The sequence below is a fragment of the Falco cherrug genome, assembly GCF_023634085.1.
Source record: "Falco cherrug isolate bFalChe1 chromosome 11 unlocalized genomic scaffold, bFalChe1.pri SUPER_11_unloc_3, whole genome shotgun sequence".
Taxonomy (NCBI): Eukaryota; Metazoa; Chordata; class Aves; order Falconiformes; family Falconidae; genus Falco; species Falco cherrug.
Genome location: NW_026599272.1, coordinates 52,273 through 77,823, shown reverse-complemented (window position 1 = coordinate 77,823; position 25,551 = coordinate 52,273). Strand labels below are relative to the sequence as shown.

The 25,551-nt window shown below is 46.1% G+C and overlaps 1 protein-coding gene across 1 annotated transcript in view; it reads left to right on the top strand.

The window, feature by feature from the left end:
- BRD4 (bromodomain containing 4) overlaps positions 1–25,551 on the top strand; it is a 75,772-nt gene that overhangs the window by 14,394 nt on the left and 35,827 nt on the right. The window contains 5 exon segments of the mRNA XM_055699994.1: positions 6,133–6,227; positions 17,146–17,262; positions 19,519–19,837; positions 22,154–22,291; positions 24,485–24,620. Of these exon segments, the coding sequence (XP_055555969.1) occupies positions 17,243–17,262; positions 19,519–19,837; positions 22,154–22,291; positions 24,485–24,620 (613 nt within the window). The 5' untranslated portion in view covers positions 6,133–6,227; positions 17,146–17,242.

The following is a 25,551-nucleotide window of genomic DNA, read 5'->3' as shown; positions in this document are numbered from 1 at the left end:
CAATATTAAAACAACTGCAAGAATGAGAATGCATGGAGGGAGATGGGGCTCTCGTTTGGGCTGGGATAGGTCAGATTTTTGGGGCACAAACCCTTCTCAGATACAAACTGCTCAATTCTCAAGGTAAAACTTCTTCAACCTGCAGCTCCTGGAAACATCTTGCAACTTTCTCCCATCCCTGTGGCTTAATTGCAGCTTGACTCTCCAGATTTCTCTTTGTAGCTGACTACTCTAGTTCTCCTACTGCTAATTAAAGGATTTGAGGCTAAATTGGTCATCTTGGAAAACTTTCCAGGCTACGGAGCACTAGTGTGTGCAAGTGTCTGTATGTAACTCCCTGGAAAAGCAGGGAAGGTGTGATACAGGGCCTGGGTAATGTGCAGATTTAAATGAGAATTTAACTATAGAGGAAACTTAGTACTAAAAGCAGGAGAAATTTAAGCAAAGTGGAGGCTTTTTGAAAATACATTTTATCTGATGTTCCCCACTTACTTTAAGTGGGATTCTTGGCTTTGGCTCTGGCTTGTATGGCATATTGGATACCAAATATATGGATATTTGCCTGATGTGGACTAAGGTACCTGTTACTTCACCTATAATGGCCTGCATTGCCTGTATGACCAAAAACATTGATTTTTGAGTAAGTTCTGCTGGTTTTAACACCAGCTTTAACTTCACTGTTGACTCCAGTTGTGGGGTCTCGCTCTCCTCCCTTAAACATTGGAAATCCTCCGCTCAGAGCAACAGACCAGTTTGAGCAAACAATGTGGTCATGTTTGTCCCAGTCTGCTGTTGGTTTTGTTAAAACGGCTGATTTTTCTATATATTTTTATGCTATAAAATGAGACCCGCTTTTGCAGATGTAGTTTGGTGGTTCTGCTGTAGGAAATTGTGGGTTTTGCCCTCGAATAAAAAAGCTGAGTGGTATTTGGGGCTGGCACTGCAGTATTGCCTTGAGTGCAGATGTTTTGTCAGATACTCGATATTCTGCAGGTCTGGGTATGACAGAACAGAAATTACAGTTAGAACTTGGTGCGCTTCTACTCCTGTTCAGGCTTCATCCAGGCACAGATTTATTTAAATGTTTAAAAAGTGGTTAGTGCTGGTGTCTGACAAAGCTCTGTGAGCTCAGGAAGATGGCAGAGATAAGGGTAAGGAGGAGGAAGACCTTGCCTGGTATTCAAAAGACCAGTAACTCCCTATTTTATTTTATTAACCACTGTTTTGCTAGCTCTTCCGAGAAAAATCCTTATCCTCAGCTTCAGCCCTTGGTGAGCAATAGCCAATGTACAGGCTCGGACTTTGGATGGTCAAAATACCATTCCTGGGATCACGTTGGGGTCTGTGCCCATCCTTGGCTTTGGATGCCCATGGAGGAAATTGGGAGATTCAGGTGAATGACGTACCGAAAGTGCCTGGTTTTTCTTTCTCTGACCACAAAACAGCGGGAGAGCGGCCACCCTGGCCTGCGACAGCGATGTTTTTAGTTAAATCCTCTCCGCTTCCTTCTGCGCGGCTTCTCTGTTTGGTGTTTACAGGGTTTATGAAACCAAATGGCGAGATAAGGCTGCTCTTGGGTTGTGCAATCGCACGGCATCCATGCACACCTGTGGTTTTATCGGTGAGGGGACTGGTTTGGGGATGGAACAGACTGGTCGGGGAGGGGAAAAAAAAAAGCAAAACGGGGTTGCAAAAACGGGGTTTATTTTCCTGAAGTCGACTCCGCATTCAGTCAGTGCCCAGGGCCAATTCAGCAGTAGCTCCGCGAACAAACCGTCCTGTACCAAAGCTTTCAAGTTCAATTCCTGGATCGCATTCAGTCCTCTCCCTTTGTTTGCAGTGTTGGGAAGGGCTCTTGGATCAAGGGTCGCTCAGTCGCCGCCTCTCATTCAAGTGTCAAACTTGAGGCCTTATTAAAGGAGAGCCGAAGCCAAAAGAAATTGGACTTTAAATATAAACCACAGCTATTAAGGCGAAAGGAAAAAAAAAAAAAAAAGAGGCTATGCATGACAAGTTGGGAAGTGCTAATTAATAGAAAAAACTGGTTTGGAGCGAGGTTTGGTAGGTGGATGGATGAAATCAGATCTGGAGAGCTGAGATAGCCCAGCACCGAGTCTTGGAACATGAAGTGTGTGAGTGCAAGCTCACCAGACGTATAGAAGTGCGTATGTACATATAGAACTGAAATTCTGCTTTCCATGGGCTGCTGTGGCTTTTGGAACATCAGAGGACACGTGCCAGAAGAAACTGGTGGCCGCTGGGCTACGTGGTTTCTGTCCTAGCACAAAAATTTGGACCCAACGCTACCTCGGAATTTGTTTCATGATGATTATCACAAATGAGATGCGTCTTTTCTTGAACGCATATGCTGACTGTTCCCTGTTTGGGGTGGGTTCTCCCTACCCAGTTTGCTGGAAAAATGGAGGTTTTTAATAATAATTTATATGCACTTTGAAATCCTGGCAGGGGATCTTGGTGGTAGAGCATTGCGGTGGCTTGGGCTGAGCAAAAGCCAGCTGTGGCACGTGGAAAATATTGAGTCTTGTGACTGTTTTCAGCTGAATTGTCTTTTTGTCCTGAAGCTGGATGAACCCCGCAGAGCACAGTCTTTGTTCGCTCCAGCAGCCTTCGTGGAGATAAGATTCCCCAGACAAAATAAGTATTTTTGGCAAGGTATCTGCTCTTTAGCATTGACTTTTCTTGGCGGACGCGGTGTCGGGTGGCCTTGTCCATGGAGCCAGGGCTGATCTGTCCCACAGAGGCGAGACGTTGAAGCCTTGGATGTCTTGGTGGTGGCGACCTCCTCAGCTGATGATCGTTTGGCTACTTCAAAGTGGAAAAAAAGACTCGAACTGGGGAGGTAAAAAATGTTTTCCAGGCTGGATGTGATGGGCTGGCTGGGAGGCAACATCTTTTTGAGGGTTTGCTGCTCTAATGCTTCTCTTGGAGCCTTTCTGGTGATGTAGCGAAAAGTTCAGGGAGCAGCAAGCCTTGGTGATATCTAAATCTGCCCTTTTGCAATCGTAATTGTAATCTCCTTGGCGTATCTGCAAAGTTGTTTTTTTTTTTCTTACAAGAGTTTGAAGCTCCTTTCCGGGCTGAGTGGGTGCTGTCTCTTCTTTTCCCAGATGTTTTACCTCATATGGGGAACATAGATGGGACCTCGATGGATTTATAGCAATTAAATTGGCTTAAAATAGGAGCTTCCAGGTGAGAAGAACTTTAAATAATTTCTAGAACTGGTATGAGCAGGTGTGCTGCTGGAAAATTTGGGGGAGTCTTAGGGGAGGGATTGAGGGGTGAATTGTAGTGGAAAACATAAGAATACTGCAAAAAAGTCTGAAATAATTGTAGTAAAGCTGTGATACTCTGTACAGGAGGTGGTTTAAATGCAACTGGGTTTCTCTGGTGTACGAGTGAGCCAGGAATGGTTGTAACTTGTTTGGCACGTGTTAGTCTTTGCTCTCACAGACTTCGGCCGTCCACACCACACCATTGGTTTAGTTGGGAGAGAAACCATCAGCTGGAATCCTGGGATGCTGTGGGATTGATGCCGTTCTCCTTTAGCAAACAGGAACGTGCCAACTTTTTTGGATTTTAATACCCAAATGGCTCTTTCTGAAGAGCAGGTGACTGGTGTTGTTTGGGGTGTTGTTTGGTTTGGGTTTTTTTTGTACAATACCTTGGATTTCGCCAGTTTCCTATTAAAGTCAGGATCTGCTGGAAAAAGTGAATTTGTAACAGTGATGCAATTACAAATGCCAACCTTTTTGTGTTAATGTATCTATTTTCAGATACTACATGAAGTGTTTGCAAGTATTACAGTGGGGTTTTTCTTGGCCTTAGCCTTTCTTTAGGGAAAAATCCTTATTTTCACTGTTTCTGCAGTCCTTGTGACATGTTTTACGCCCTGAGCTCTTGAAGTCTTGACTCTAATTAGTACATTAATCGAGATTGAAACATTTTCCCCCTGAATTAACGTGATTGCTAGCCTGTTAGTGGTACCTGCTTAATCACAGTTATCCTGATGGAGGTGAAAACCAGCAAAGATTGGTAACATAAACCTTTTAAATCACCAGCTTTTAGTTTGCAACTAGAAAAACAAACTTTACTAGGAGATCTGGCATCTTCCTCTTGTAAGTGCATGCTGTTCTTGGAGATCTTAACTGCTGGAGCTGTACAGAGGGTGCTGGAGAAAGAACTTCATTAAACAGGTCTGAAAACTTAAATTACTGGTGCTACAGTGGTCAGAGCGTGTAGATTTTTAGAAGACTTAAAATTATTGATGGATTTCAGTACTTTGCTATGGGGGTGTTTTTGTAGGAAACTGGTGACTTCTGCTGGAGGAAGAGTTTCTCTTCAGAGTTGCTCATATGTTGGTTCCCCCCCCCCCCCCCCCCCCCCCCCCCCCGAGGAAATCTAAAAGGCGCTGAACATGCAGAAGATAAATAATGTTCTTAAAAAAACCAAACCTTTGCGTTTTAAGCAAATGGCCGCTTCCTCCAAGCTTCTGGGTTTGATTATTGGGAATTGGAGATGAAAACAAGTCCTTTCCGTGGCTGTCACTAGCTGTAAAAAAAATAGTAATTGCAAGAAAAAAAGTGACCAATACTTGAGCTTTAATCTGGTTTCTGTTACCAGACAAGCATGAGTAGTGATGTAATTGTAATTTGTGGCATTCACAGAGCAGGCCTGTTAATGGAGATACTGTAAAACAGGGATGCTAACGGAATTAGTGGGGGGTGGCTTTAAAATCCTGAAAAGATCCAGAAGTGGCCGGAACGGGACCCCAAGTTGTATTGGAAAATGCAGGTAGGCTGAAGCAGGTGATGCCACTGGGTGTTCCCAGCTCTTGGTAGATTTTCCTGCCTGCAGGGAGGTACTGGGTTGTCTCAGAGAAGAAATAGTGTTTAATGAATGTCTAACGAGCTCGTTTTGCTTGGGCACAGGGTTTGGTATGTGTTTTTACCCTTCGAGCTGCTTTGGTGTCCACCTGCCTCCAGCATGAGCTTTGTTAGGAAGTCGAACCGGCAGCAAACCCCGAGTAAAGAGCGGGTATGGCACATGTAAGATCAGCTTAACCTTTGAAAAAACACTACTAAAATGTCAACCCCTGGCAGTAATTGCTGTGGTGTGACAAAGCCCTGAGCAACCTGTTTGACTGTCTGAAGGCAGTCCTGGTGTGAGCAGCAGACCTCTGGACATCCCTTTCAACCTCTAGTATTTCTCACCCGAGGGCAGGTGAGTCTTGCTTTGCCTTGGCTAAATTTTCTGTGCCCACTTGCTAGGCCTAGGTCGGAGCGCTTGGTTTTCTCTGCGTTCCTGGGTGCTGGATTCCCTGTGCTGGGGGAAAAAGTCTCGCGTCTCCCATGTCCTTTAGGGTCTGTCCTGCTCCTGAAATGAAACGAAAGATTTTTCTTTAAGTAGTTAGTTTGTGGGCTGGCTCAGGAGGTGTGGTGGGTATTTCGTGAGCAGAAGCGATGTTGAAAAGGTGTTGGTAGCGGTTACAGTCGTATTCCTGGAGACAGTCTTTGCAGTAGAAGCTTAAATCTCATGTCGAGTGCTTTGTGGGGTTTTTTTTTTTTTTTTAGATAATTTCTGCGAGAAGGCAGAGCGGGAGTGATTGCTGTTCTTGGGCTGGAGCCGCGGGTGGTTTTGAGACTTTGAGATGCCGCAAGCTGGGTAGCAGCCCCGGGAATTGTGTTAAACCCAGGTCTTGCAACTGGTTTAAACAACTGGAAAAGGGCTTTCAGGGCTGGAAAAGAGCTTTTTGAGTAATCTGTGGATTATTTGGGGAAAGGTTAACATGAGGGAACGGACCTGTGCTACTTGAAGCTCTCAAAAAGAGGTGGATTGGGTTGGTTAGCTCAAACTAAATCATTTTTCTCAGTATATATAAATCCCAAAGCGTGCACACTTTGGATGATGGTCTGGACCGTTGTCTTGGATCCCTTCACCCATCCACATCTGCATTGTGATGCTTTTAATTGTCAAAGGTTCCTGGTTTTCTGACTCATACGTATTGTTCCCTACAAATAACTGAAATCTGAAGAACCAAAAGGCAGCGGCTAAAAGTTAGCAAGGATTTTTTGTCTGTGATTCTCAATTAACATCTGTTTCTTTTCCTTACAGATCTTTCTTTCAATAGTAGCTTCAAAAATGAGGGTCAGAGGCTTTAGCTGGTGAGGAAGAACCGAACACCTCGAAGGGTCAACTCTTGATTTCAGGTAATTATCCTGAATTGTGCTCCTAAGTGCATGATTTTACAGGGTGCAGCTTATTTCCAGCATTTTGGGACAGTAATGTCACTTTTGGGGGTGTCACCGAAGAGAAGGTGATATAAAGCAGGACGGCAGGAATTAATTCCAGCCAGGGATGAGCTGTGCTCGTTGCCTTTGAGGGATTTGGACTGAGTAAATCTCGTAGCAGCTGCAGTGAATGGATTTGCTGGATTTACCAATAGGTGTTTGCTGGTGTGAGTGGATGGAACCGGGGTTGTATGGATCTTCATCTCCTGGCGGGGATTTGGAATGGAGCAGGAGCTTTGTTAGGGCTGGATCAAACTTGATTGGCTCGATACTTCATTAGGTCATAGAATCCTCCAGGTTGGAAAAAACCTTTAAGATCGAGCCCAACCGTTAACCCTGCGCTGCCAAAACCACCATGTCCCGAAGCGCCGTGTCTACATGTCTTAAATCCCTCCAGGGAGGATTTAAATCTGCAATTCCAGCCCGGAAAATAAGAGGCAGAGACAGCAGAGTGCTGAGGTGAGGGTGCAAAGTCAGGGAGAAGCTTCACACACGTGAAATAATTCAGTTTTCTGTATCTTGGTGTGTTTCTCTGGTATTTTAGAATATCAGGCACAATTTTTTTGCTCCCCTTCCTATGCAGCTCTATCTCCCATACCCCTCAGCCAGCACTTTGGTCTCCTCACAGGTGCCACTGAGTCCGAATTGGGCCACATTCTGCTCAGCTGGGTGTTACTGGGAGTGTTGCTTCCATCTCGGATGCCCATCAGACAGCGTTGTGCAAAGCTGCTGCCTCTTTGGGGCTTGTGCTCCCCCTGGTTCAGGAAAATAAGACCCAAGTGCAATGTGTTTTGGTGTCTCTACCCAGAACTTGGTCTTCAAAGTGTGTTTTCTTTCTAGTAGTTTACCCTAAAAGGCTTAGTAATAAATAGGGAAAATACCCCAGGTACACAACTATTGATTTTTTTCATGGCTTCAGCTTGAAAAGTACTTGGTTGGCTTTGTGACATCTGAATGTTTTGGCAAGCTTGGCGATTTATGATCTCCAATAATTGTCTCTGAGGTATGTTTGGTTACAGATGTAGCCCAGATGTGATGACCGAGTGGCTTTCTGGAGTCTCGGGTGGGAAAAGCCGTGTTTTCAATATCCAGCTGCTCTTGGAATGTCTTGACCTCAGAGGATATTTTTTTGTTGTTGTTGTTTTGTTAGTGGGCAGCAAGAATCAAAATTGAGGGGTGGGGGGAAAGCTTCATCTCTCCAGGAAAAGAGCAGTTTCTTGCAAGTATTAGGCTGGAGTGGTCAGTGGGCATCAAATCTTTTTTCTTTCTTTTTTTTTTTTTTTTTTTTTTTTTCCCCTGGAACAGCAAGGACTGGGAATAGCCTCGTGCTCAGGCTGCACCTGTAGGATCCTTACATCTGGTACTACAGCTGAAACCCAATACTAGAAAGGGTAAAAAAAAAAAAAAAAAAAAATTCTCTGAGTTAAAATAGATAAACTTTTCTTCAGCAACTTTTTTGAGGTGTGTAGTCACCTGCAGCCGTGTTCTGCCATCTTCTCCATCCACTGTGGTGCTCTGGGTGCTGTGAGGACTGATGGAATTGAGTTTGGGGTGACGTTGGGTGCCCCTGTCTTGAAATGGGGGGGGTAGGTGGGGGGGTGGCTTGGACTTGTTCAGTGAAATAGAACCAGCAGCCAACTATGGTGTGAGACACCGGTGTGGGAATCTGTGTCCTGTGGCACTATCCATCTGCCGTGACGGGGGCTGGCGGCAGGTTGGGATGTGCCAGGTGAGGACGTGGTGCCAGTGCTGATGTAGAGAGGTGGTGGGACTCGAAGTTCACACCTCGATGGTGGGCTGTTGGAGGACCTGTCATCTGGCGATGCTGAAAGCATCTCGGTTGATCCCACTGGATGGGGACAGTTTGAGGTTAAGGCAGCGGCTCTTCATCCACGAAGTGTAGTTTAATATTTGCTGCTGAATATTTCGGGTATAAATCACCCTTCACAAACGTGCTGGGGGTTCTGGGATCACTTATTTTTCAGCAAGAATGGATCTTGCCCAGGGTTATCTTGGAAACTGCACGTGCATGCAGGGAGGATCTGTTTGAGTCATAAAATAAAATCCATGACTGTGCTGAGCCGGGGGGGGGGGAGGGAGGATGATAAGGTAGTCACCGAAAATTTTGTGTGGTTCCAGCTGCCTTAAAAGTGGGAGGCTGAACCCAACGAGAGCTACTTGGAAGTTTCAGATTGATGTGCCGGCTTCTACATCAGTCGTCCTTGAACATTTGTGGTGAAACAATGTAGAAAACCTGCTCCGATGTCTCCTGCTGCTTAATACGGCCAGCCTCACTTCCTAATCAGCAGTTTTGTAATAATATTGTAAGATAGTAATCAATAAAAGCTGATTACTCTCTCTGCTCTTTGAAATACAGTGAAATGTTGATGGTGTAGGTGGGTTTTGTGGCCAGGATTTGTTTGCTGTTAAGCAACTGGGAGTTGTAGTGCAAAACCCCATGGGTCTGCGCTATTTTAAGCTTAAATCGTGGTAAAACCGCTCAATTTCCACTCCAAGGTTATCTTTTTTTTTCTTTGAGCCATGGCAAATTGAGCATAGAAATAGCTGCTCCCCCCCAAAAAAAAGAGGCAACAAAATAAATGAAAACGTTTTTCTTGCTGTCCTAGCTGTGTAGACACCCCAAAAAGCAGAGGGGAGCCCCGTGGTTTAGGGCGCAAGAATAAATAAATTTCTCCTGGCTTGGAAACCTGCTGTGTTTAGGGTACAGGGTGGACCGAAGCGGTCCTGAAATTCAGTGTCTGACTGCCGAACGCCTCCCATGGGGCACAAAAAGGCACCAGCGGAGTTGAAATGGGCCGGGAAGTGCTGCATGGTTAGAGGAGGGGAAAAAAAAAAAAAAGCCAGCACAGGTAGCTGTGGAGGTCAGCATCCCCATCGGCACGGGAGCGAGGTTCAGGGCTGCTGGGGATGCTCGCTGGCAGTGTGGGGGTTGGATGGGATCCAGGAGATGCCGTCTGGCTGGTGGCATCAATGCCCACGCTGCCCAGCCACCAGAACAGGTCAGATGGAAAAGTAAATTCCCTCTTGGCGCTTCCCCACTGATACAGATAGTGGCCTTAAAAACCCGAGGAGTGAACCCAAGTGACCAACAAGCTGGTTTTTTTATTTTGAGCCAAGGCATGATGGAACTCCGCAGGGTCACAAAGCTCCCAAGAGGGTGTCACGGTCCCATTTCTGCAGAAAATTGTTAAAAAAATAAAGTGGAAATCAAAATGCAAAGAGCTTGGGTGGGAGGTGATGCTCTGGGGGGGTAAGGGTTGCAAATGCTCTTCCTCTGGCTGGAAGTAAGTTGCAGCAGCAGCAAAATAATTCCTGCACTGGAAACTGCACCAGCAGGTTAAAGAAATGCCAAGTGCGAAGCTGAGCAGTCGTGTGGCTGCTCTGGTGAAAACGTATATGAGCCTGGTGAAAATGTGGTCACGCCACAGACAAGCTTGAGCTGTCGCCTTTGGATTTCCTGGGGCGAAACGTCCCGTTTCTTGCAGAAATTGCAGAAGTGGCGATAACGTCAAGGTCTGCAGGAGTGCCCTGTCCCCTCCGGCTCGTGGATGGGTTCCTTGTTGGTGCCCAACAGCACAGCCTTTGCATCTCGTGATTATTTAGAGATATTTTAATTTTTAAATATTCTGTAGCCTATCTGGGAATTCTTGTGCTGTTTCATTAAGCTGTTTCAAAAAGAAATAACCCTGGAATTGTGTGTGAGAGAAGTAAAGCGGTTTGGTCGTAGGGTGACGTGGAAGGAGGGAAAAACAAAAAAAAAAAGGCAGAGTTTAAGGCATGAGTAAAGTTTATATATATTTATTAATCTGTATTTAGATAGCACCTATTTGTGCACTTTAATAGGTAAAGGGGGGTACCGAGGTGGGGATTTTTTCTTTTATACACTGAAGTCTGTGCCACTTGGGACATCGCTTTTTCAGATCTGGTTTAACTCCATTTGAAATGGATACAGAAGAGGTTTGGACTGCTTGAAAATCTGTAGAACCACTCCTCAATGCCTTTTATTATTTTTTTTAAAATATTTTTTTAAACTCACTTTCTGCTGTATAATCCCAGTAGCTAACCCCTGAAGTAACCAATTAATATGGCATAAATCCATTCCAACAGCAGCTTTGATGCAAAAGGTGGGTTTCTTCTGTGCTGTCCCCCTGTGTGTTGTGTGAAAGGCTGCAGAAAAAAGAATCTCCGCTACACCACCCTGCAGCTTTATTTTCCCTAAAAATAATTGCAGCAACAGGGGAGAAGGAGCAAACCACTGTTAAGTTTATCCTCAGTCTTGATTACAGTCTCCACGTGAGCATTGTGGAATAAGGTCTGACTCTGCACCCTTGTCATTTATTTATTTTTTTTCCAGTCCATTTCTAAATTATATTAATGGTGGGTGGAAACTAATTTCCTATTCAGTCTCTAACTAATAAGATATTTGGGATGGTGTAGATTTCGCACGTGGCCATGTGCAGGTAGTTTTTGCTGACTGATGCTTTGCGTGTCCTACAGCAAAACTAAGCCTGGACGTGGAAAACACGGAGATAAGGAGTTTGAAACCTGGATTGTGGGAAAAGCTGCTGCCACGGTGCCCGTCCAGGACACTATCCTGTTTCATACTTAAAATGATCTTACCAAGGGCATCTGAACTATTTTTTAATAAAAACATAACCTCCTTTTGTAAAAAAAAAAAAAAAAACAAAAAACAAAAAACCCAAAAAACCAAACACAACCTCCTTTTGTAAAAAAAAACAAACCCACAGCCTCCTTTTGTAAAAAAAACCAACAAAACCCAAAAAAACCCACAGCCTCCTTTTGTAAAAAAAAAACAACAAAACCCAAAAAAACCCACAGCCTCCTTTTGTAAAAAAAAACAACAAAAAAACCAAACAAAACTAAAAAACCCCCACAGCCTCCTTTTGTAAAAAAAAAACAAAAAAACCAAACAAAACCAAAAAAACCCCACAGCCTTCTTTTGTAAAGAAAAAAACAAAACCAGAAAAAACCACAGCCTCCTTTTGTAAAACAAAAAACAAACAAAAACAGGAAAAAACCACAGCCTCCTTTTGTAAAACAAAAAACAAACAAAAACAGGAAAAAACCACAGCCACCTCTTGTAAAACAAAAAACAAACAAAAACAGGAAAAAACCACAGCCACCTCTTGTAAAACAAAAAACAAACAAAAACAGGAAAAAACCACAGCCACCTCTTGTAAAACAAAAAACAAACAAAAACAGGAAAAAACCACAGCCACCTCTTGTAAAACAAAAAACAAACAAAAACAGGAAAAAACCACAGCCACCTCTTGTAAAACAAAAAACAAAAACAGGAAAAAACCACAGCCACCTCTTGTAAAAAAAAAAAAAAAGAAAAAAAACCCTACAGCCTCCTTTTGTAAAAAAAAAAAAAACCAAACAAAAAACCCCACAACCTCCTTTTGTAAAAAAAACCCAAACAATAATACCCACCTCCTTTTGTAAAAAAAAAAACAAACAAAAAATCCCACAACCTCCTTTTGGGAAAAAAAAAAAAAACAAAACAAAACGAAAAAACCCCCCACAACCTCCTTTTGAAAAAAAAAAACCCAAAAAAACACAACCTCCTTTCGTAAAAAAAAAAAAAAAACAAACCAACAAAAAAAACCCCACAACCTCCTTTTGAAAAAAAAAAAAAAAAACCACCAAAAAACCACACACACCCCACAACCTCCTTTGTAAAAAAAACAAACCAAAAAAACCCCCGTAACCTCCTTTTCTTAAAAAAAAGAAAACACAACCTCCTTGTGTAAAAAAAAACAACCAAAAAACCCCACAACCTCCTTGTGTAAAAAAACCCCAAAAAACCCCACAACCTCCTTTTGTAAAAATAATAATAAAACAGCTTGTACACTCTTCTCCCCATGTTTTTAAATAGAGCAGGGGCTTGGGAGTAAAGCTCATTTCATATTTTCCTCCCTGGAAAATTTCTTATTTTTATATAATATTCTTGTTATATATAATAAGAAAATGTCTTATTTGGCAGAACCCTTGTTTCTTTTCTTACCTTGACTTCCCTTCTCCGGCTGCAGGGCTTTTACTTCGCAGATGTTCAAGGGCTCTGTTTTTCCTTTATCCTATTAGAAATTGAGTGTTTTCCAGTATGGACACACTGACCCTGCCTTATTTTTGAACTAATTAATCCCTGCTGCTTGTGTGTCAAGACACCGATGTCAAAAACCATCCCTGGTTTGGGTCTTTCCAACTTTACCTTCCCTCAACCACCGTCATCACCTGGTAATTCTTCACTGGGGCTGATCCTGGAGGAATCTGCTTCCTATTTCCACATGTTAATGGGGATAATTAGCATCTCTTTAAAATATAATAGGGGAAGATAGGCACTGGGACAGCCCTAATTAATTTCTGGGATGGTTTAGGAGGCTTTTTTATGGTGTGTACACAGGTCTTTGGTGCCATCAGCCAGGGCCATCCATCCATCCATCGGTTTGTGTCCCTCACCAGGAAGTTTCCCAGCCCCCTCCCTAAGAAAAGGAGGATGCGCTGATCTCCCGCTGGTGCATCCCCTCGGATTTTTGAGCAGCTTCACGGATTTTTGAGCAGTTTCACAACAGGTCACTGGTAGCATGTGGGAGTATGTCAAGAGGCAAAGCTCCTCTTCCCGGGATGCTCAGGGATGCAGCGCCTTATTCTGGTGCCAGCGCTGAGTTTAGGGGATGGGGAAAATGGATTTCATCCACACTGTGTGAATTTGGGGGGGGGGAATTTCCCCTCACCTGGGTTTTCTTTGAGGTGCAGCTCCTGAAATTGAGGATAGTGGGAGCTGTACAAAGGAGAGGAGGGAAACCAAATGCTTTGAGCTGGGATTTAAACATAATTTTAAACAGATAACGAGCAGGTCTTGAGGAACAAATGCAACCTTCAGTCCTCTCTGATGTTTGTCACCCTGTTGACACAATAATAAGACAGGGGAGCTGGAAGAAAACCACTTTTTGGGCACCTTTAGGTGAAATTTTCAGCGGCCAGGTGGTTCTGTTGGTAAATAATTTCCGCAGGGAGCAGCACGTGCAGGGCTGGACACGGGAGAGGCAGCAGCAGCAGCTGAATATCCCTGTTTCAGGTTAGGAGGAAGCTGCTGCCAAGCTAAACCATCGTTAATTAAGTCTTAAACAAAGAATTGGGAGGTTGGGAAGCACTGGATGCGCTGTTGGCTGTTGGTGTCACCTCTCCCCCTTCCCTTTTTTTCCGCTCAAGGCACAGGATGCTTGCTGCCCATGTTGATCCCCGTCTCCTGGCTCAGCAGGGTCAGAATTAAAAGGAGTGCTGGCCACTACAAATTTGTTAGTTATTCTTTTAAGCTGCTGGATTTTCCAGCCTAGCCGCCTTTTCCAGGCTATTTGTAGATAATATATCCCTGGGTGGGGTTCATAGCGATGCAGTTTGACCATGAAGTTCACTTTGATGTTGGGTAGCTCAGCGCTTTTCCTGCGGGAGCACCTTTTGTCTTGGGTTGGGGAGGGGGTTGCCTTTACAAACCAAAATTCCAGCTCTTCCCTCTTCCTGCAGAAGGGACCCACGGCTTTATTTTTGCTTTAAAATGTGGCTTTTGCATCCTGCGGAGGGTTGAAGGGTTGACTTTAGGCAGCAGGTAAAGGGAATCAGCACTTCGGGGGGGTGCACAGCACAGGGGACAGCTCTGAAGAACAAGAGATAATACAGGAGGGAGATGTTCAGCTCGAAATCAGAGGATGACATCGATCCCATTTGGTTCGTATTTACCCATTGCTTCCCAGTAAGCCCCCGGGGAGCAGATCCTCTCACTCCACAGCACGAAGAAACGCGGATTCCTTCATTTTTAGTACTTCCTTGAGCATGGTGGCTTTTCTCCTCAATTTTTATAAACCACTTTTGCTCCTGACCCACCAAGTCGCGCTGGTTTGGGAGGAGATGTGCAGGTCTCGTGAGCTGGTTAGCACGGAGAGCCGAGTAGCCATGATACGGTCCAGTTAACGGAACAGAAACAGGGTTTAGGATTAAATTAAGTCAACAATTAGTGCTCACGTGTGCCCCAGCTTCTCCTTGCCTGTCTTGCAATCCAGCAAGACAGTACCCACTTCATTTAGCTGCTTGGGCATCCTGAACCTTGTGTGTCTTCTAAAAGTGGGGGTTTAAGTAATTCTCTGTCCTTGAAATTAGAATAAAGTTGCTATGGATGGATCCAGCGCCGCAAATATTGATGTAACCGGTGTCCAGCTGTCTGTGTGCTGGGAATAGTTGGTTTTAACACCCTTAGTTAAACATCTACAACTCAAAATAGATTAAAATCTGTTTTCTGCGTAGCAACTCACTGTCCAGGACAGGTAGATAACCTCCAAATAACTTTTTTTAAAAAAAAAAACAAAAACAAAAAACAACTACGAAGTCACTATTATTTGATAACACTTACTTCTCAGAGGCTTTTTTAAAGATTTCTTAATCTTTTTATTTAGTCTGAGGCAAGAGAGGAGGAACATTCAGGTTGGCTTCTTGTGACCGCAGCTGATCTCCTGTTCAGGTCCCAGAGCATCTTTCTTGGTCACTGCTTTAAGGTGGGTGGTGGAGGCATCCTCAGGTTTCCCCCCTTTAGATGGATACCTCCCTGATCCAAGTATATCCTCCATGGAATTTCGTTTCCATCTGCTCTGCTCTCACAGATCTGCCTCATTTCAGTCTCAAACATCTGCCTGTTTCAGCCAGCCTGAAATAATCCATCTGCCCAAAGAAAAACCAGCATTTTCTTGCACAAACCACCCTTGTCAAGTTGTTCAGAGAGATTTTTTCCCCCTCCCACAATGTTTTTCGGAGGCCGGTGCTGTGACAGCCCACTGGGTGTTCCTAGTGGTTAATTTCTCCCACTTTTCAGCTGGAAAATACCCAGTTTGTGTTTTTACGCAAGTGTGTGCACCTGCTGCTATCCCAAACCAGATATGCCCACGATCCCTCCTTCCATCACCATCCTCCGTCCTCTGGAGCCCTGTCTGCAGGCTTTGCCCATGTCACTGCTCGTTTGCCAACACTTAATCAGTTTATCTGCTTTCTGCTTCCCGACTCCTTCCTTGCTCCCAGCAAAACCATTGGATTTATTCTCTTGTGATTCCTCTGGCTGGCGTCAGCAGTCCCCACCTTGGATCCCCTCTGGAGCTCCTCTGGACCAGCAGCCACATTCCCTTTTATCCCATCGATGCAGTGAGTTTTCCAGACTGATTTTCTCAATTTGTTTTTTGCCCCCCAACATCATTTCTGCTCCCTTCCATCCCTGTATCCCTTTAGGGGAGAAGAAGACATCCTTCTGCAGGTCTCCTCCTGGCCTGGCAGTTCCCTCTGCCGGCTCCTGCACCGCACTACAGCCCTTTCCCTTCCCGCCTCTCTCCCGGGGGGGGGGAAAAACCCTGGAATTTCTTTTGGCAGGCAGCATTAAAATCCCATGGATCTGCGTAAACATAGGCAGCATGATCCTGGTGTATTTGAGCCTCTCTGTGCTAGATACCATCCCCGCAAGGTCTGTCCTCCCACATCTCGTTTATAGCTTTGCCTAACGAAGCGCACTGATCACAGTAATCAGCTAAGCCTTCTTCTCTGATTTTCCCACGTGGCCATGAATAAACACGTTATCCTCAGCCAAAGGAGAAGGTAGTATCTGGAGTATGTTGGTCTCAGGAGGTTGACGAAGGCTTTCTGGTTGGCAAATCTCGAGCTGGTGCTACCTTATTATTACATATATGGGATATGTAATAATAAGGGTTTCTTAATCTATTGATTATTTTCTTCTTGTTAATTATTTTCTTATCTGTAGGTTATGGGGGTGCTACGTCTGGGTTTTCTTAAGCCTAAAAAATGAAGAAAACCCAGCTGTAGCAACTTCGATAGCACAATCTATAATACAGACTAGATTTCTGATCTGTAACATAGATCAGATTACGAAAACCCAAGCGTGGCGCTGACCTTATAGATTAAGAAAGCCCCATCTATAAAGTAGCATCTATAGCACAGTCTGATACAGAGATAAGTTGGGGTGATGCTGCGGGGGGAGCAAGGTCGGGCTGCAAACCCTTGGCCCATCGCGATGGGCCGAGCAACTGTTAAAAATTGACATTTTCTAATATTTTTTCTCTGATATTTTGGCACACAGGTGGCAGGGGAATGTAAGAGTCATAACGGAACCGCTGGGGAGGGGGAGGAGAGTGATGTGAATTGGTGTCTTTCCAGCTAATCCCTTAAAAAAAAAATAGCTGGAGTTTGAAAATGCAGGAGGAGACTAGTAGCATCCCTCCAAAGGAGCAAGGAGACAGTGAAAAAGATGAGAAAAAGAAGATACATGGAAAAAAAAAAAGAATAAATCTAATATAAATACCTAACTGTGTGGATGGGTGGTTAGAGCCTTCACTTTTTAAGTGGAAGAGGAAGAAATTAAACCGATGATGAAATATTTTCCCTTCTCTTTGGAAAAAGAAAAAAACCCAACAAAAACCTCCTTGGCTTCCTCCTACAGCTGGCTCTCGGAGAGCTATTGTATTGAGAGGGAGCAGAAGGAAGTCGGGTGGACGCAGTCCTTGAAATGATGAATTTAAGGAAGGAGCTTGCCCTAAAGGTGGAAAAATGCCTGGGAAAAACTGAAATACTGGTGCCCATTCCTCGTTTTTCCATAGGTGTCTCGTGTTTGCAGGTGTCTGTAGACTCCTTTCCTTTGCTGGACTATCGATGTACATTAAAAAAAATTACCTCATTCTCTGGAGGTAGCCTTCATTTCTGATGCCTTGGGTTGATGCCTCAGATTAATTGCTTTGTTTTGTTTCATCAGATACAGTATCTAAAGGCATTTGTGCCTGAAGCCACGGAAGATAGATGGACAAGCCAAGCAACTTCTGACTCTGCATCATTTTCTGGGGCAAAATTATATGGCAATGTATCCTACAAGGTAACGTAGCTCCTTGCAGCGAGTAAAGAGGCTTCTTTTTGCTTGGCCACCACTTGCTAAGAACAGTTTCTTGCTTAAGAGCTTCCCTTTAATATGTGACCTAGAGGAATCAGCACCACCCCAAAGGAGAATTCAAGGAATTTTGCAAGAGAGGGAAATCCAAATTGCCTCCAGATCCTGTCGGGTTTGAGTCGCATCTCCCCTGGAGAGAGCAGGCAGGCTGCCCTGCTAACAGGGAAGAAAAGCAGGAGCAAAAAGAAAGCCAGGAGTAAGAGGTTTCACGGGAGAGCTGAGCTAACAGCTCTGAACGCTGTGCTCCGCACCTATAAAATCTCCTGTAATTATCCCGGGGGGAGCAAAGGGAGCCTGCCGCAGCTATCTTGTCGCTTGAGCAATGCTTCAACTCGCTTGGAGCCCTGAAAAGTTCAACCCCATCATCTAAAGACTAAAATGGGATGTTGCCCTCATAAATTAGGTGGTCGGTGTTGGTTTTACGCCAGTAAAAACAACGGACCACAGCCTTTGAGCGAGGCATGAGACAGGCTGAGGTTTTACAGGGACTCGGAAGCCGTCAAGGGACGCGGCAGTTGAAATTACTGATGCTTCATCTCTCTGCCTCCTCATCCCTCGCTGCCGTACGTGTGGAGACCATGTCTGCACAGCCAGGCCGTGACCAGAGACACGGGGCTGCTCCGGGGCATCAGAATAAAAACCCCAACCCGGAGCGTATGGCTGCCTATAGGTACTGGCAGTATATACCGACTCCAGGCCAAGTGCACCTGCTTTGCTCTTCCCAGTGTAACGCCTCGGCGGCCACTGGGATTTTTCATGGATCATGCAGGGCTGGGAATCCTACACCAAATCAGTTCCGCCCCAGCTAAGAAAGCACTCCGTGACTCCACCTACGGAGAGATGGGAGACGTTTTCTTCCTTATTTTCCCTAAAATCTCACTTGAAACTGGTGAATCATGAGGCTTTTAGTTAATCTCACACAATATGTAGCGGTCAGATTAATAACTGCATGTCTTAAGTTTAGCATGGGCTCAGCATTAAATGAGACGGAGTGTGTCGTGCAGGGTGGCTTTACACGAGGAGGGTCCCACACGCCCAGTAAGGGTGGGATTCACTGGGGGGTGGTGGTGGTGAGGCTTCCATTGTTCTTGTTGAGTTCAAGAGCCATCATGTTCATGAACCATCGGCTCATGGTGGCCGGTCATGGCTCGGGGGTGACCCCTTCACGCAGCTGTAGATTAGGAGGATGGATTTGTCTCCCTGAGCTCTTGGGAGAGCTTTGAAATACGCCCTGGGAGAAATCCATAGGCTCTGTAAAAACTCCTTCCTCCCCACCCCCAGGTTTCTGGTTGGTTTTTTTATTTAGAATTTAGGAAATTTTTTTAGAATTTAATTTTTTAGAATATTTTTATATATTAATATATATTAGAATTTATTTAGAATTCCTGAATTGGCTACCTAAAGATTAGCTGTATAAATGATCTCCCTAATTGATCTACTTTAAGATCAGCTACCTAGAGATCACCTGCCCAAAGATTATCTGCCTAGATTATCTATCTGAATTATCTACTTAAATTAACTACCTAAAATTATTCTCTGAGATGATCTCCCTAACGTTTATCTACCTAAAGCCTGTCTACCTACATTATCTGCCAAAAGCAGATCACAGGAATTAAATTTGGGTCTGTCCGCTGCGTGGCTCAGCTGGAGCATCCCCTGAAGGACAGGCTTTGGCTTGAGGCTGGGGTCAGCTGGCCCCTGGGGTGGGGTGAGGACTGCCAAGAAGCTGGAAAGGAGGTAAATGCATCGCTTTGCGCTCCTTTAGCTGGAGCTAAAAGTGGGCTGACAGCCCTTTATCACCTCTTTGTGCTGGTGGCAACCCCAACCCTGGGGCTGAAGCTGGTGCCTGCCCAGGGCGGCTTGTTAGAGCCTCATTTAGAGGCAGCGGAGGCTCCCTTGGAGTCCTCATTAGCCTAATTAGGCAAGAACCAAGGGTAAAACACTTGCTAAGGAGTGGAGAGGCAGCTCTGGTTGCGGAAGAGGCAGCAGATTGCCTGAGAATAACCTTCCTTGCCCTGGGATGCAGAAGGGTGACATCAGTCGTTGGGGTGACACGAGTGTTGCCGAGCGAGTGGGGCGCGAGGTCTGGTGGCCTGGGCGAGTCCAGCAGTTGAGTTTTAAGCAGCACCTGGTACCAAAAACCAGGATTGCCATCCCCTCATCTCCCTTCTCTGTGGTTTACAGGGTGTCTGGTGAGGAATGCAATGGGATCAATAGCATGTCGGTGGAGAGCGGCCCTGGAACGAGACTGAGAAATTTGCCGGTCATGGGGGATGGACTAGAAACCACCCAGATGTCTACGACGCAGTCCCAGGCTCAACCCCAACCAGGCAGTGCTGTAGGCGTGAATCCCCCGCCGCCGGAGACCTCCAACCCCAACAAACCCAAGCGCCAGACCAACCAGCTGCAGTATCTGCTCAAGGTGGTGCTGAAGACGCTGTGGAAGCACCAGTTTGCGTGGCCTTTCCAGCAGCCCGTGGATGCCGTCAAGCTGAACCTCCCTGTAAGTAGAGGTCAAGCAACCGGTTTGTGGTGGGAGGAGGAGTGAGACCCAAAGGGTGTGTCCGCACCGTATCCCGAAATCACAGAATCGCTCTTGAATGGCTGGACCTGATGATCTTAAGGATCTTTTCCAACCTTAAATGATTGTATGATTCTGTGATCTTCTACAACACACGCACACAAGGAGGAATTTCCAGTGGCTCAGCTACTGCTTTGCCCTTTACCAGCCTCCTCTTCCCACCAGGATGCGGAGAAGAAAGTAGGAATATTATTTCAGGAGTCGAGGAGGGTGAGGCTGCAGTGCTTTGTCCCCTCGCCAAGCGCCAAAAATTTAACACACCAAAAATTATTAAAATTCCAAGATTCCTTAAGCAAATCCCACATTGACTTGGACTCTGCCTTGCTGCACCCCGAAGCCCAGTGCCCTTTTCTGCGCCTTCCTTAAACCTCCCGTGATTGCTGCTTTATCAGTGGATTTTTTTGGATTTTTTTTTTTTTTTTTTTTATTTGCACTGAAAACACTCGGAGCCTTTCACAGAGCATCTTGTGTTCACACGGCCGCTGCGCTTCTTGCGGCGCCGTTGGTAACACGAGTTGTTTCATAAAGGACACCGATTTTAAGTTAATTGGCAATTAAATCGAGGGGATCGAGTGCTCCCTCAATCAGTTTGCGGGGGATCCCGTGCTGGGCAGGAGTGTGGATCTGCCCCAGGGTGGGAAGGCTGGACCGATGGGCACAGAGGTTCACCGGGCTCCGTGCTGGGTCCTGCACCTGGGTCACAGCCACCCCCCGAGGTGGGGGAGCTGCCTGGGGGGCTACCTGACGGCCAGCAGCCTGCCCAGGTGGCCCAGAGGGCCAGCAGCAGCCTGGCTTGTGTCAGACACAGTGTGGCCAGCAGGACCAGGGTGGCCATCGTCCCCCCTGTGCTCGGCGCTGGGGCGGCCACACCTCAGATCCCACGTTCAGCGTTGGGCCTCTTACTCCAGGAGGGATGTGGAGGGGCTGGAGCTTGTCCAGAGGTGGGAGAAGGGGCTAGAGAAGGATCTAGAGAGCTTGTGAGGAGCAGCTGAGGGAACCAAGGTGGAGAAAAGGCGGCTGAGGGGTGACCTCGCTCTCTGCAGCTGCCTGAGAGGAGGCTGTAGCGAGGTGTGGGTCACTTTCTTCCCGTGTTGTAAGTAACAGGACAAGAGGAAATGACCTTAAATTGCATCAGGGGAGGTCGAGATTGGATATTTAGGTAAAATTTCATCACCAAAAAGGTTGTCTGGTGTTGGAATGGGCTGCCCAGGAGGTGGTGGAGCCACCATCCCAGGGGGTATCTAAAAGGTGTGTCGGTGGCGATGCTTATGGATGGGTTTTAGTGGTGTTGATGGTTGGACTTCATGATCTTCAAGATCTTCTAGTCTCAACAACTCGACAGTTCTAAACTGGCGCGGAAGCCTTGTCCTGCTGCAAGGGTTGCGTGGTGGCCTGCCGGTGTCCTCCCTGGCAGCCCTTCCCATGGCCCTTCACCAGGACGAGTTCAGAGTCAAACCCAAGGAGCCAGCAAAACAATTCAGAGGTCGTTAATTACAGTAAATCACAGCAGCATCCTCCCGGCTGCACCTCTGGTTTGGACCCTTCCAGCTCCCACCAGAGGCAGCTTGGTCCCTTCCTCCTTGAGATGCTCTTCCTTGAGAGAGGTGTTTCTACCTAACACCCAATTTTCCTTGTCTGTTTTATTTTTAAGGTGTAATAACTCTTAAATATATAATTCTTAGCCGGGCATCAGACTGTTTAATTTTTTCGTGATAGGAACCAGCTCCCTCTTGCATGTGGATAGTGCCGGTTCTATAGCAACAGCATTTCCAGCCCCCTTTATTTTTTTTCTAAACGTTATGCCTAAAAATAGAAACATAGGATGCATTTAAAAAATAATAATAAAAAAAAAATAGGATGCATTTAAAGGGTTGTAATAAATCTGATTTCCCCACTTCTTACATCACTCTGTTAAACGTGTGATCTCCTGCGAAGGGTCATTGATTCCCCGTAACATTTTTAGCAATTACTCAGCACCATTACCAACCAAAATCCCAGAATCGTGGCGTTTTGGTGCTTCTGGGGTTGAATTACTCATCGCCCAAAGGTTTTTCCTTCTGTTTAATGAAAAATCCCAGCTGAGAGGCTGATGGGATTGAAGTCTGGTGGGCTGAGTATCTGCTGGGTGTGGAGGATCTCACCCAGGTGGGTCTGGGGATGAGACGGAGCAATCCCAGACCTTAAACTTGACTGACATTTCAGTTCCCACACTGACCTCTCCCTCTTTGCCCTTCGCAGGATTATTATAAGATAATTAAAACTCCGATGGATATGGGAACAATAAAGAAACGCTTGGAGAATAACTACTACTGGAACGCTCAAGAATGTATCCAGGATTTTAACACGATGTTTACAAACTGCTACATCTACAATAAGGTACAGAAAGTTCCCAAATCTGCCTTTTTTTTTTTTTTTCCCCAAGGGAAATCTGCATCCTCTTTTTCCAAGGGAAGTCTGCAGAAATGCAGGCATTGCTTGTTTGAACGGTCCTTAAAAGGAACAACTGTCGAGATCAGCTTCTTTAGGAAAACAAATGGGATTAATCTGTTGGGAGCTCAGGTGCGTCGGTCTTCTGCTGAGAAGCAAGAAGCAGACAGGGCTGGCTCAGCAGCCTTCCCTCCCATGAGAAGTATTAGCAGATACCTTCAGTCTCGACGTTGTTTGGTTTCTTTTTTTCTTTTTCTTTTTTCTTAAAAGGCAATTTTTAAGATTTTCTTAGGGTCTGACTTGAGCAGAGCCTCCAACGTTATCAAACAGCTCCTTGAGAAGTAGGTCTGTGCTGCTGATGTCCTACAGCTTCGGTAAGGAGCTGACTTCATGCTGGTAGGGAAAAACCAGGGATACACGGAGCAGCACGTCGAGTTTGTCATGCCTGACTGTGCCCTCGTTGAGAAGATTCCCTTCCGGAGAGTGAGAAACATCCTGAAAACCATTTTATAAACAGTTGGGGTGGAGGAAAAAAAAATAAAAATCTGGAGGCATGAGGAGCATCCCAGGGCATTTCTGCAAATGGTGGTGGTGGGAGAGTGGCCTGTGTCAGCCAAAACTTGGGAATAGTGGTGGAGCTTGGAGAGCTGGAGAAGATTCTCAGGGGTGGTACTAGGCTGAGCACAAGCTGCTCGCTCGTTGTCTTGTTAAGTAGCAGAAGAACCACAAACACCAACGAAGGGTTTACTGCTGTCTTCGAGGTCGGCAAGACGTGGTCGGCGCCTCAGCCTTCTCCTTCGCCGACCACTCCACCCTTTCCACCACCACTTGCCAGAGCATTTCAGTTCCCCTTTGGTTTCTGTCCTTGGTTCTCCCAGGTCTTTTATCTCCATTCCTGTTGCTCTTGTGTGCTTTGACCTTTTTTTCCTCCTCCTCTCAGAAATACTGCACAAGACCTCTCTAGTTTGTTCCAAAACCCCCAGGCATTAGCAGTTTTGGTCCTTCAGAACCGTTTCCTTGGCCATTGCCTTTCCTGGTTTGAGCCAGCATCATTTAACGTGAACGAGGGTGAGCTCTGAAGGGCTTCAATTACTCGATATTTGCCTTCAAGTCTTCCGTCACGTTCTCCCACCACGGTGTCTTCCCCCTGCCAGCTTTCTCCCTGATTCTCCCCTGATCTTCCCTCATCTTCACTGGTGTCCTCCAGGCTGGGGGCAGAAAAGCGTCTGAAGAAACATCTCTGTCGGCCTCATGGAGCCTGCAAACCATCAGCAGAGCAGGTTTGTGCGTGCCGTCTGACGGGCCAGCGTGGTTTTAACTGGTCCTGGTGCCAATGGCAGAGCCAGAGCTGCCTCCTCTTGGTGTCACCACGTCATGACAGTGATGGCCATTGGGTTATTGTCTTCACATCAATCCAGACTCTTCTTCTGTTGCCACCTGCTCTTCCCTCTCCGCCAAGGTTTATTACTATCCACAGAAGACCTTCCAGACCTCCCTGGAGCAGTGAGACCACTGCTGCAGGGTGCTCCTGGGCAGGTGGTCTCATCCTCTCTGGGTTTTTTCCCAACCTTTGCCTTCTCCAGATCTGTCAAGACCACTTCATCCTGTCCTCTCCTTCCACACTGATTTAGCAACAAATAGAGGCTCACAACAGTCCTCTTCCTCCTTAAAAACCTCCTTTTCCAGGGAGGAAATTTCCTTGCAAGGGGCCAAGCTCTTACCCCCTATTCTGCTCCTCTACGGAGAGACCTCTTCGGTGAGACCACCAGGGCAGGGGGCTCTCACATGGTGGAAATGACTGGCTGGCATTAACCCACCGCTTCCATTTTCCACTTTTTCCTCTTTTTTTCCCTTCCTTCCTTCCAAAAACAGAGTTTGCTGCAGGCAGGTAACACCTTGCATCAGTTTATTATCCAGTGCATCTGCTTGGTGATGTCCTTGCCCATCATCTGGTTTTACCTAGAAAATACAACAACTTTAGGGTGAGGATTTGTGTATTCCATGCTTGGGGCAGCATCCCACATGGCTTCCCGCTGCACTGTAACGAAACGACAGCGCTGAGGAGGCTGAAAATCCAAATTCTCTCTGGAAATACATACCTTGACTAATTTATCCTTTTTTTTTAATTATTTTTCCCTCCAGCCAGGGGATGACATAGTCTTAATGGCAGAAGCTCTAGAAAAGCTTTTCCTGCAGAAAATCTCCGAAATGACCCAGGAGGAAACGGAAATCGTTATAGCCCAGACGAAAGGAAGAGGACGTGCAAGGAAGGAAGCAGGTATGACACTTCTTCATAGAATGGTTCTGGATAAGTGCCGCTCAGCTTCACGCAGTGTCTTGACCGCAAGCTCTGGACCCGGTTTTATCCTTGCTTGAATGAAGAGCACTTAATTGGGGTGTTAATTAAAACCCAGGCATCCTCCTGTGGTTGTCAGTATTCTCAGTGCCTCTCTTTACCATGTAGAGTGTCTAAAACGGGGTGGGAAGGAGGGTGGCTGCCTCGTGCGCTGGCCTGTCCTCAGGAGGTTGTCTCTGGTGAAGGGCAGGACTGGGGGATGTCCTCGAAGTCCCTCGTCTGTGGCTTCTGGGTGTCATTTTCAGGGGGGAGGAGGAGTGTTGGGGACAGGCTTTGCGTACAGCACTGCTGAGGCTTGTGTATTTATAGTGCTGGAGACACATCAGCGTTCCCAGCTCTTCCACGCAGGTAAAAAGCTGAGAGCGATCGTCAAAGCGTTTCATTTCTGCCGTGGGGGGAGCTGAGGTGGTGAAATACCCCTCACAGCACCTCAGGGGTTAAAATGCCAAGTGAATTCAGTTATGCCAGACCCCTTGGAGTTCCACAGCTGCTTTGCTGTCATAAAAAAAAGCAGCAGGGACCCCCGAGGAAGCAGCTTTCGATGTGGTGGCTCCAGCCTGCTGAGGGAGTCATGGCAGGGAGAGCGTCTGAACCCAGTCCTGAGCGTCATAAACCCACTGCTCTCCTCCTGTAACATCCTCAAGTTCTAATTGCCACGCCTCATTTATTAAGTTTTGCCTGATGCTCGAGGAGCTCGCCATCCTTAGTAAGGATGCGTTGCCCCAAGCGAGGCAGAACGCTGCTCCCCGAAGATGAATTTGCTTTGTGCTCAGCCAGAATCCTAGAAATCCCTTTTTCCTGCAGCCAGGCTGTTGGATTGACCTCGTCTTGCTCCTTCGTAGGGCTGAAAAAT